At 34.4% G+C, this 13,405-nt stretch overlaps 1 protein-coding gene across 1 annotated transcript in view; it reads left to right on the top strand.

Annotated features, from left to right (window-relative positions):
• LOC127661589 (sucrase-isomaltase, intestinal-like) overlaps positions 1–13,014 on the top strand; it is a 77,174-nt gene extending 64,160 nt beyond the window's left edge. The window contains exons 40-47 of the mRNA XM_052152352.1: positions 5,420–5,568; positions 6,026–6,110; positions 7,233–7,289; positions 7,475–7,599; positions 8,024–8,112; positions 8,997–9,046; positions 10,915–11,085; positions 12,801–13,014. Coding sequence (XP_052008312.1) covers positions 5,420–5,568; positions 6,026–6,110; positions 7,233–7,289; positions 7,475–7,599; positions 8,024–8,112; positions 8,997–9,046; positions 10,915–11,085; positions 12,801–12,875 — 801 coding nt within the window. The 3' untranslated portion in view covers positions 12,876–13,014. The remainder of the gene's footprint in view (positions 1–5,419; positions 5,569–6,025; positions 6,111–7,232; positions 7,290–7,474; positions 7,600–8,023; positions 8,113–8,996; positions 9,047–10,914; positions 11,086–12,800) is intronic.
• Positions 13,015–13,405: the final 391 nt, after the last annotated feature.

Below are 13,405 nucleotides of genomic sequence, written 5' to 3'. Positions count from 1 at the left end.
GGATGAGTTCTATGGGTCCTTTTGCTTCATTTTAATCAAAATGTTATTATATTTGTGTTTGTTAACACTGTACAATAAGGTGCTATTCATTTACATTTACATTTACTTTTATTCATTTGGCAGACGCTTTTATCCAAAGCGAATCATCTTAAGGAGACAGTGGTAGGAAAAGTGCCGTATTACAAAGTTTCTCTATCATCAGAATAGTATACAAAACAGATTAAAGTGCAACAAGAAATGTCAATTATTATTATTATTATTTTTTTTTGTTGTTGTTACCGGTTAAGTGCTTTTGGAAAAGATGTGTTTTTGGCCGTTTTTTGAAGATAGAGAGTGAGTTATCTTCCCGGATTGAGTTGGGAAGGTCATTCCACCATCGTGGTATGATGAAACCGAAAGTCCGGGAAAGTGTTTTGGTGCCTCTTTGTTTTGGTACGACAAGGCGACGTTCCTTAGCCGACCGCAGGCTTCTGGTGGGAACATAGCTCTGCATAAATGTTTTTAGGTATGCTGGAGCAGACCCAGTGTTTTGTATGCTAGCATCAGGGCCTTGAATTTAGTACGTGCATGAACCGGCAGCCAGTGGATAGAGACAAAGAGTGGTGTAACATGTGCTCTCTTAGGTTCATTAAAGACCAGATGTGCTGCTGCATTCTGGATCATTTGGAGAGGTCTAATAGCACATGCAGGAAGGCCTGCAATGAGAGCGTTACAGTAGTCCAGTCTTGTTATGACAAGTGACTGAACGAGCAGTTGTGTGGCATGTACAGAGAGGAAGGGTCTTATCTTCCTGATATTGTAGAGTGTAAATCTACATGATCTTGCAGTCTTTGAAATGTGGTCTGTGAAATTTAGCTCATCGTCAATGGTTACCCCTAGATTTCTGACCGTTTTGGAAGGGGAAACTGTAGTTGGACCCAGCTGCACGGTGATGTTGTTTTCAACAGCAGGGTTGGCTGGAAAGACAAGGAGTTCGTTCTTGGCTGGGTTGAGTTGAAGGTGGTGTTCCTTCATCCAGGCTGAGATGTCTGCCAGACAGGCAGCGATTCAAGCGGTCACTGTGGTGTCGTTGGGCTGGAAAGACAAGTAGAGTTGTGTGTCATCAGCATAGCAGTGGTAAGAGAAACCATGTGACTGGATGATGGGTCCCAGTGATGTTGTGTATATGGAGAAGAGAAGTGGCCCAAGCACTGATCCCTGAGGTACCCCAGTAAGTAACTGATGTGGCTTGGATACCTCCCCTCTCCAGGCTACCTCAAAGGACCTTTCTGAGAGATAAGAGTTGAACCAGTCAAGCACAGTTCCAGTGATGCCCAGTTTAGAGAGGGTGGAGAGTAGGATCTGATGGTTGACTGTGTCAAAGGCAGCAGAAAGGTCCAGCAGAATCAGAACAGATGATCTGGATCATCATTTAGTAAACATATTCCTACATATTGACTGCATGTTCACATTGAGAATAAATATATTCAACCAAAAGCTGAAAAATGTTGCTTTCAGTGGCTTTGTAAGGAGTTATTACCACTGCAGAGACCAGTGCAGACAGACAACACACTGGAGGTTAAGTCATTCACTAAATAGGGAGCAAGGGAGTGAGGGTGCATTCTATAGCTTTCCTATGCAGCTATGTGCATTCACTCCTAAAATCCGACCAAACATTTCTGTTGCAGGCTGTAGATGATGTTTGGACCACTCAACATGTTTGACAGACATTGGACAAATGATAATCTGTACATAGATTAAGAACTGTATAATTCTAAATTTTATTTTAACATGACTGTGATTTGATGATGATTGCCATTACTTTTAATCAGTTGTAATGTCTATAACGTCTATAAAACATGAATAACCAAAACTCTTGTACACCTAATACTATTTGATGAAAAAAAAAAAAAGAAATCTGACTTTCTATAGCTTGGTATTTCTTACAATTTCAGAACTTAGTCCCGCTATCCACATATGAGGACATAATTTTTTAGGAAAACTATTGATCTCACTTCTGTTACAATCAGTTGTTCACCAAAGACAACAAAAAAGCAAGATTTAATTCTAATCACAAATAGCACAGATTCTGTAAAGAATCCATGACTCCACTCTCATTAATAAGCACTCACCAAAACACCTCTGTGAGACGCTTGCTAACTGACCAGTTAGTTTGAGCATATCCCAAAAGGCACCTTGGGAAGATACAGAACAAACCCCACAGACAGGGAAACAGTCTTTAAAAGAGGTAGCATGTTGACGACAGATAAACCGAAGTTGAAATAGATCACCTTATTTTCTCCTAATGTTTGGCAAAGTAATTTGCCAGTTCAAAACTTCACACCAATGCCAGACGGGAGAGAGACCTTCTGTGAATACAGCTATAAGTCTTGTTACCAGCTTCCAAGTTCGCTGGAGACACGCGGGTGTCTCTCCATCACGCTAAGTCGTATGCTAATGGGGTCAGAGGCTAGAACATTTTGAATAATTTGGCTTTTTGTCTGAGAGCAGCAGTTAACTCCTAACAGGTGGACAATCTAGTCCATTCAAACACATTAACGCTGCGATATTAGCATTTCCCATTACATTAGAAGAAAGAACATTCCATTCCCTTTGTGTGGGAGACAGAGGGAAATCCAAGAAATTGTCAAAATGGTAAGGAGAATATTGGCTTACTATGCTCTACAGTACATAGTCTTGCAGGAAGAAAAAAAAGTTATGGGGTTGCTTGGTTGTTCAGGGTGGTTGCTATTTCATCACTTTTTGACCTATTCAAAAGAGTCCACACCTTAGTCTCTATTATATTCCGGTCTGATATGGTTTGGTTCCCTCCTTCAAAGTCTATGATTATTTTATTTTTTTCACCAGTTTTATTGCCTGCCAGGCATAAATGGAAAGTCAGATCGCTTAGAAAAGTAATAGCAGACTTTCAACAAGGTGCACAATTTAATCTGTCATTCATGTCTGTAGCACAAATGGTTTGGCAGGAGATGTGCACCACATTTTAATACTTACAGTTGGGTTGGAGGCTTGTTTAAATCCCAGCCTGCTCTCATGACAATAATGTGATCGTGGCAAAAGTTTTGCTAAATAAAATTCTGTGTTTTATTACATGTTTCGCTGCAGTTTCCCAGTGAAATGCCCAGCATGGGGAATCAAAAGCGAGTTTAATTGTGTCAAAATCAGATGAGGTTTTCAAAGTGAATTTTAGATGGAGGTTTAAATGAGTAAAACATCTCTTATTAACCTAAAACCTTAACCTAAACCTTACCAATAGTGTCCTAAAAGCAAATGAGAGGTGAACAAAACAGATATTCTAATCCTAAACCAACACCTAAACCTAACCGATAGTGATCACATCAGTTCATGTCACTTCTATGACATTTTTGTATCGTCAGTTTGTGTCTTAGTCTGTGCTCGAGCATCGGTTTTCCCACGTTCAAAGTCCAACACTCTATCAGGTTAGCTACCATGCAAGCTTATCACATTGGAATACCATAGGCGGAAATCACGGGGGGATCAGGACCCCCCCTATCTGAGGGTTGCCCCCCCTAAAATATAATTAAAATATGTGTATTGTAAATAATTTAATGATATATTCTTAAAATAATTGTTTAAGAAATAAAATAATACAAATGCAAATGGGGCAACAACAAAAAACCCCTTGGTGTCCCCTTCAAAAATTGCTCTTGAGAATTGTTATGTTTATTGTCCCCCCCAACATTTTGATAAAATGTTCGCCCCTGTGGAATACATGTGTAAATGTAGGTGTGTCTGTCATACAAGCATTACAATGTGTTGTTTTTCAAGTGTGTGAGTAATAGAGCAAAAAAATAAGTGTTTAAAAAGTCAAAATCAGCCATTGTACTTGATTTGTGTGAATGTGACTAAAACACACAGTTGTTGTAGAGTCTCTAGTGTTCATTTCACCAGGAATCTGCAGCAAAACGTAGAAAGCAGCACATAAAACTCTGTTTGCAAAAATGTAGTTATATTAACATTCATGCTATGAGACTAAGTATGAGCAATATAAAAAGAGATGTTTACCTTAGCAAATACCACTAAGCAGTATCTAAACAGTAATGAGAGAGGATGAGTTATCAGATCTAACCCAACATTACGTGTACTTCAGTATTTTGCCTTGGTCAAGCTAGCACACGTACTGTAGAGAAACTGGATAACATTAGCTTTATGAATTGTTTAGTCCAGGTTTCAAATATGTTGAAGTGTTGACATGCGGGTGTTAGCAATCACAGTGAATGTGTAGTACTTGAGAAGTAATTATCAGATTATGGCTCACCTTTATCTGTGAGAACATTAACTCAAACCCACCACTGTTAACAGCACTCAGCATGAGCGCTAGACTCAAGGGACCCACGTACAGGCCAGCCGACGGGGCAAACTGTCTCTCTGTCTGGCAGACAATTAACATTCTGCCTGTACATACACACACGGATTCAGATGCTCAATGTGGCATACAGTTACATCTGTATTTGGTGGGCCATAGCTGTCCATATTTGGATCATGAAAATATTGAAAATAGTTCTGGCCAAAAGTGTGTATTCCCATGGTGTCATAATGCGTATTGTAGGAAATGTGATGTTGTTCTAGTTTTATCTGTTTGCAGCTGGATCATAAATTAAATAACTAGAGTTTAATGTGAGTGACGTTTGCCCACGCAGAAGTCGCTCTCACAATGCTAGGGTATTGTGGATAGTAAAAAGTCTCTATGATAGTCTGGGCTCTAGATATGGCTTTGGTCACTCCTTAAAGGGATAGTTCACCACAAAAATGAAAATTCTCTCATCATTTATTTACCTTCATGCCATCCCCAATGTGTATTTCCTTCTCCTGCTGAACACAAATGAAGATTTTTACAATATTTTTTTTTTCAGCTCTCTAGGTCCATACAATGCAACCGAATGGTGCCAAAACTTTGAAATTTCAAAAAGCACTTAAAGTCATGCAAGTAATCCATATGAAATCCATATCTTGAAACATCAAACCAATCAATATTTAAGTAATTTTCTACTAAAATCTCCACTTTTACTTCCACGTTCTTCTTCTTCTTTTGTTTTTGGAGAATCACATTCTTAGTGCATATTGCTACCTACTGGGCAGGGAGGAGAAATAATAGCAAAAAAGGACTTAAATATTGATCTGTTTCTTACCCAAACCTATCTTATTGCTTTTGAATATATGGTTTTAACCACTGGAGTTTTATGGATTACTTTTATGCTGCATTTATGTGCATTTTGGAGCTTCAAAGTTCACAGTTTAAGACTTAGGATTTGTGGTTTGTTGAAACCAAATCTTTCCAAAATGTCAACAAATATCAAACTAACTGGCATTTTTTTTTTAATTACCATTATTTTTTTTTTTATAGATTATATTACTGTTAATAAATACACTGTGAGCTGTTTTTTATGGTCTTTGACAGAGACAAGATCCTGTGGCTTGGGGAGAAGGGTTTGCTAACATCTCTCGGAATGTGCTGAATATTCGCTACACCCTCCTGCCCTATTTGAACACATTGATGTATGAAGCCCATGTCCATGGAAACACTGTGGTCAGACCCATGCTACATGAGTGAGTGTTTCTGAATTGTATTGATGTTTCAAAAGTGACCTTTAGCTTGTTCTTTATATCTCTTTCCCGCAAAATCTATCTCCTTTACACCTTCTTTTCTTCCTCTTTTTTAAGTTCATCCATACCTTGCAATCACATCTCTTCTAAGGCATCATGGGAGTAAATAATCTGAATTTAGGCCAGATCCTCTGTCTGAATACTGGTTGTGCATTTCTGAATCTAGAATTGTTTTAGCCAGCATTGATCTATCCTTCACTGTCCTGCTGTCCTGTGTATAACCTTCCTTTCCCACCCTGTTTTCAGCTGTCCGATCTCTTGGATGAATCATTTTGTTCTGCGTCATGGTGTCCTCTTTCTCTTTTACTCTTTTTCTGTCCCCATTACTGTTTGTCACTCTCTGTCTTTGTTGTAATGTGTTGAATAGATAGTGTTCTCAGCACACTGTTCTGTAATGTAGGTTTGTCACGGATGAACACACATGGGACATCGATAGGCAGTTCCTCTGGGGTCCCGCTCTTCTAATCACACCTGCTTTAGAAAAGGTATGTACAAAAAGACACATAGGCTTTATTCACACTTCAAGGCAAAGTGCTTAATTCAGATGTTTTCCTCAGATCAGATTTTTTTTTGTTTTGGTTGTTCCCATGACCTGAAATATGGTGCATAACATACACTGGTCCAAAGAGGTGACTACATTGCTGATTTGTTGGTGATTTAATAGGTTACAAGAGACTACTCTCCTCAACTGACCCTTATGTGTAAAACACCATAACCAGACTTTTATTTAATATAATTTAAATTTATTATGCATCTTTATAAATTGTAAATAATAATAATAATAATAATAATACTAATATTAATAACAATAAAAATATATATATATATATATATATATATATATATATATATATATATATATATATATATATATATATACATGTGTGTATTATTTTGTAATAAATCATGAATTATAGAATAAATCAATTTTAAAAGAACTAAATTAAACAAAATAAGTAAATAATAATAATAAATATGAACTTAATATGTTGAATATGTATGAATTATAAAAACTTTGTAAAAAATATAAATGAGTTTAATTTTAATACATTATTTTAAAATGACTAAACATTGTAAATTGCAATAATAATATAATAACAACCTGATAAACAATAAATAAAAAATAATACAATTATTTCTTAATATAATAATATCAATGCTAATTTGAATAAATTATTGTTTAATAAATCATGAATAGATTACATTAATAATATAATACATGGTAATATAATAGATTATTTATTAATATAATGTATTAATTAAATAACTATATACATTGTAAAATATAGGTTTATTAATGTCTATTATTATTATTTATACATTGTGAATTTTAGATTAGATTAATAACATAAGATCCTCAATTTACATTATCAGTGAGTTCTTACACCTCACTATTGTGCCACTGTCAGTTTTCATTAGATTAACATACAAATTACATTAATTCACAAAATCACATTGCAAAAAGTCAGATACATATCCGATTTATTTCCACTTTCCAATGTTTAATGCTGTTCAAATTGTCTTTAAAAAAATAAATAATTAAATAGACAATTTTAGGGTTATTTGTGTTGTTTATAAATGTTTTCTTGTTGATTTTGTTTTTTAAGGGTGTGACTGTTGTCAAAGGCTATGTGCCAGATGCCCGCTGGTACGATTACTACACGGTAAGCATTTTATCGGCATGTAAGCATTTTATTAGTAAGCTTGCAAGTCTTTATTAGCAATATTTTAGTAGCATGCATATTAAACTACTTATAATACAGCTGGCATCCAAAAAAACTGAACCTGAAGCACACCAGCCTTTGTGTATCGGAGTCTCTTATCTACCTGTATTTGATTAATCACCCAGGGTCAGAATGTTGGGGTGCGAAGACAGCTTGTTGATATGAATACACCATTGGATAAAATTAACCTGCATGTGAGAGGAGGATATATACTGCCCTGGCAGAACCCAGCGAACAACACTCAATACAGGTAAAACTACACTTTATTTAAGAATAAGAATGTGTTGGGGGCCTGGATAGCTCAGCGGTAAAGATGTCTACCACTCCTGAATTTCACTAGTTCAAATTCCAGGGTGTCTGGGTCTCCTAAGCAACTAAATTGGCCCGGTTGCTAGGGAGGGTAGAGTCACATGGGGTAACCTCCTCGTGATCGCTAAAATGAGGTTCTCGCTCTCGGTGGGGCACATGTTGAGTCGGTGGAAGCCTCCACAAGCATTATATCTCCATGGTAACTTGCTCAACAAGCCACGTGATAAGATGATAAGGATTTGTCCTCCGCCACAAGGATTTAGAGCACATTGGGTATTCCAAATTGGAACAAAAAAAAAAGAAAAAAAAGAATGTGTTTAAAGGTAATTTAGTTTGTTTGACCACATTTTCATCTTTTCTTGAAGTCGTTTGAATCCTCTGGGTCTGCTGGTTGCTCTTGATGATGATGGGTCAGCACAGGGCTCACTGTTCTGGGACGATGGAGAGGGTGTTGGTGAGTTAATATGTGTGTTTGTGTATATACAGAAAGGAAAATGTCCTGGCCATTTTTAACCCTATGCAATACAAAGAAATATATATATATATATATATATATATATATATATATATATATATATATATATATATATATATATACTGCATACATGAAATTATATTTTGCATAAAGAAAATAAAGCAAACATTTAGGATCATTAAGATTTATTTAGTCTTTTTACATTATTTTCAGGATACTTTACCCCCAATTCTCATTACCTTAACACATCCAGACCTTTTACTTTTACCATTCACATTGTTTTCAATGATGATTCTCATTACCATAACATAATCATTTGTTTACTGTATTACAGTAAAAAAAGAAAGGTCCTGTGGGTAATATGTTCCCAAAACCTTTCAAGATAACACTCTGGTTATGGCCCATCGTAATGATTTAACATTTCAATTGTATATCTTTTTTTCATGTTGCGGTTATGAAAATATCATAATGACCATAATGAGAATTGCAGGGTAAAAGTGTGTGTAACTGTGATGTCCGATCTTAATGGCCCTAAAACTAAGCTTCATTTTCTAAATGCAAAATATTTGTTTCTTTTGATTTTAGAGTAAAATATGACCATGGCATATTTTGTGAGAATCACCCTTTTTCTGAAACATTTGTGCATTTTATGTGGTGTGTGTGTGTTTGTATAAATTGTTTGCAAAAGTGATTCTCACATAAGCTGTCACACTGAACTAACATTTTACATTGAATGGATTTACACAGCAATTTATCAATTTGTGTTACATGAACGAGGCCCGTAGTGCACAACTGCAAAATGGTCATTCACTGCTAACCTCTTTCTAATTTTTTTCTCCATTTATCCTTTTCTCTCCTCACAGAAACTCTTAAGTATGGAAAAATCCTTGTGACATCTTTCAGAGCAACTAAGGTACTGTTTCTGTTTTGCAGAAAGCAGATTTGGATTGTGCTCATGCGCATTTGCCATTAAACACAACAGCCTTTCAAAGATTGTCCATGTCACTTGAAGCCAAACATCTGTGGCCACTCTCGCTCCAAAAACTGTTTTACGCTGTAGCAGCCCAGAGCTACTTGGCCCAGGTCACAGCGAGCCGGACTTCCTGTGGGTTTGATGTCATATGTAGCGAGATTAACTGAGCAGTGGGGAAAAACACGCCCCAGCGGTGTCTGTGACTTTATGTAAAACAAGGTCAAACACAGCTAGCTTGAGTTGTCTCGGAACAGATGTGACATGAATCCCAAATCAACACAATACTCTATATCCGATATGAATTTTGAGGCAATTCTTTACAACAAGGTTCCATTAAATGCATTAGGTTCCATGAACATACAATTAAAAAAAAATAAATAACAGAACTTATTAATATTGTTTTATGTTGATTAATAAAAATACAATTGTTCATTGTTAATTCATGCCACAGTAGTTTATAATGCATCAACTAATGTTAACATATACAAAATTTAATTAAAAAAATGTAGTAGTATATATTGAAATTAACATTAAACAAGATTGATAAGTGTTGTAAAAATATTATTTATTGTTTGTTTATGTTAGCTAATGCAGTTTACTAATTTTAAATAATGAAACCTTTCTGTAAAGTCTAACCAATTTGGTTAATATTCATTCTATTCTAGTGAGATGTAAGACGACGACTTACAAAAAGCGCAAAAAACATGTTCGGGTCACATTTACGTAAAAAAAAACAAATCAAAACATAAAAAATAAATACATTATATTTTACAAGGTTAACCACAGCTAGCTTGAGTCATCTCGGCGGATATGTGACATGAATCCCAAAACAACACATTTCTGTAATTTTGTTTGAATTTTGTGGTAACACTTTACAAGTTTCTATTTGTTAACAGAACATGCATTAAGTATCATGCACTAATATTTCTAACAGAATTTATTAACATTGTTCTTTTAACTTATAAATAAAAAATCATAATTAATTCATATTTTTTCATAATTTTAACATATACAAAAAATATATATTAGTATGTGTTAAAATTAATATTAACATTAATAGGTCTTGATAAACTATTGTTTATCGTTAGTTCATGGTAACTAATATAGTTAACTAATTTTAATGAATCAAACCTTCTTGTAAAGTGTAACCAATCTGGTTTAATGTTAATGTTTAATTAATGTTATTTTGCATTAATGTTGGATAAAATAAAACACAAATAATATATAATGATATATTATTTAAAATGTGAATTATTTATACATCATAATAGTATTTGTTGTACTACATTTAGACTGATTTAAAAAAAAAAAAAAACTGTATTAATATAATTGAAATTTTATTTTAAAATAATAAGAATTACAAACATCTGTAAAACATCTGGCTAGATTACAGTTATGACCATTTTTGGAACATGTGCTTAAACTGCCATCAAAATCTTAATGATTCTAAAATAGGCTTTATTCTCTTAAAGTGACATAACTTTGGGGTGAAATGTGATATGCTCATTTCTTTTATTTTTTTTGAGAGAAATAGATGCATGAGTTTGTATCTATTGCTCCAGCACGCTGGGCTGTTGATCTTAAGTGGTTGACTATGTGGTTGAGAGTCTATGAGATTACTGTATGTAGTTTTCCAATATCATTACTGTGCTCCCTAGATATTATTATTATTATTAATATCATTATTAAAATAAAATAAAAATATGGCATTTGCATACAAAAGCATAGGCTTTGACATTACCATTTTGCTTATGAATGGGTTTGTGGATACTGTTGTGTAATAGATGTCCTGTTTGTTTCTGTTTTAGGGTATTCTTACAAACATGCTTAGCACAAATGACCTTGACCAAAAAGACCAGTTGACCCTGGGTGTTGTGAAGGTGTGGGGTGCCGGAAAAGTGCCAATTAAAGAGGTTAACATGACTGGTTCTGAGACGGCTAACGTCAACTTGAATTTCACACACAACACAGAAACAGAGGTGAGATGCTCCATGCAAATACATTTTAGGCTAATCTTGCTGATTAAATTGGAAGTGGTTGACAAGGAGTGCTTTAAGTCATTTCATTTTAATGACACATTTTAAATGTACATTACTGACATTTCATTTTGAAATTAATCATGGTCGCATTTGTTGAACTGCCTTTGAGTAAAAACACAATCATTGTATCACAGTAATGAGAATTTTATGAAAATTGCCTCAGAGAAAAATAGGAATGATAAAAAATTCAAAGGTTAAGTACATTACGGTAATGATCATTTTAGGGAAAACTTTTTTAATTGTCTTTAAAATTATTGAGGGCCACATTACTTAAAATTAAATCATTAAATAAATATTTAAATATTCAAATAAATCATTAAATGCACAATGAACAAACTACAAAATCATTAAATGTATTATCAAATTCAATGAGTGTCCCTTCTATTTGAATTTCACACTATTTTGTGTCCATTTTCATTTTAGCATTAACTTCGGGTAGATTTGAAATCTTTCCATATTAATTTGCAGGGTTATGGTTATCAGAACATTACTCAAAAATCTGTAACCCTAAAAATGAAAATGAAAAGACAAGAAGTGCATGCTTAAATTAACCCAAAAAAATGAACCCAAAGATAATGCTAAAATAAAATTGATTTTAATTATTATTTGAATGACTGTATAGATTTTGCAACATTATCATTATGTATTTAATGACTTACTTATAGTAATTCTTACTATGCATCCACTAAATCACTAAATAAATCTTAATTGTCCAATGTGTTTTATTTTAGCTCTAGTTTGCATCTTTTTTTTATTGGCACAATTTTAAAGTGTAACAGCCTCTGTTGTTGAGTGTGGTCCTGATAACTGCAACCCTGAAAACAAACATGAAAAGACACATGCTTACAAAATGATTCAAAAAATGTCCCTTGTATTTCATTTTAGCACTATTTTGCATCCTTTTCATTATTATCTTTGGGTTGATTTTTCATGTGATTAATTTCTTAATTTAATATATATAGTATAGTGGCACTACTGGCCTTCCATACTATCAGTATTGCATGGTAAACTCTGTGAAAGAAAGAGAAAAGTTTACATTCTCCTTGGCTGTTTAAAGAGCTGCTCTTTTAAAGTTGTGTGCACATTGACTGCATGTTTTCTATTAATAAGAATGCATGCAGAAGCTCTTGAGACGGAGATTTATGCTAGTTGTGAGAAGGATCGAACGGGTGAAATGACAACGAAGCAATGTGCATGTGGATTTGAATAACTACTTTTCTAGCCCACCACAAATCATTTATCTCTCTTAGTATTTCCCGGCTGCATAATAGGCCTAAGTCTGAAAGAGGCAGCTTCATTAGTCTCCACAAGTGTATATTTGCCTTCTCCGCCTTGTATGTCAGATCAATGGTGCTGTTTCTTAACAATTATTTTTCTTCATTATGGCATTATGATGTCATGGACAGATTCTGTCTGCTTTCACCCAGTATCAATAGGTGATTTAGATTTCTTTGGGCATCTTATTCCAGAGAATGCGGTAATGGAGAGCCTTTTCACAAGGCTGTGGAGCAAAACGGCATACTATTGTGGATGACTAGTGTCCAAAATAAAATGTATTAGTGTTGATTTCACCTAGAGTGTGGAACGTTATAGGTTTTGTTTCAACTGAACATTGCATCACATTTCCAATTTTGTATTTTCTTTCTCAATTTCAGGTTTTGGAATTTGATACAACATCACAATCACACACTTTGAATAAGACTTTCACCATTACCTGGAAGACAACATAGACGTGAACAAATGTCATCTACTGAGATGCGCTTTAGAAATGAGCAATGGCATGATTATTTTTGTTTATTTATGAAAGCCGAGTCAAAAAAAAGTGCATATGCGTGGCAATGTGATAATTAGTCATTTATTTAACATTTATGTGGGGAGCTTTTTATAGTAGATTATGTTAATTGTGTCTAAATGTAACATAATTATATCTTCTAAAATAAAATGTAATTCATAAAAATACATTGTATTTGTGTTTGTTTTTGGATCAGACATTATAAACAAAGTTCAATTTCACACAGCTTGCATAAGAAGCACAAAAGTGGCACAAATTAGTTTTGGCACCCATATTAACGCATAAGCAGGACGGCATGCTGCATAACAGAAACGGAGACACAGGCACTGAGCCTATTTCTTTCATGAGAAAGTACAATGCAAATGCACTGTGGACTTTTTACCAACTCAACATGCAAAATAAGTTTGTATACATTGACAAATTAAAAGGAGTGATGCTGCAAGTGCACATCAGATATCTTCTTCGGAG

This window comes from Xyrauchen texanus, chromosome 21 (genome assembly GCF_025860055.1).
Source record: "Xyrauchen texanus isolate HMW12.3.18 chromosome 21, RBS_HiC_50CHRs, whole genome shotgun sequence".
Taxonomy (NCBI): Eukaryota; Metazoa; Chordata; class Actinopteri; order Cypriniformes; family Catostomidae; genus Xyrauchen; species Xyrauchen texanus.
Note: the sequence above shows the minus strand (reverse complement) of the source record. Positions and strands in the feature narration are given on the sequence as shown.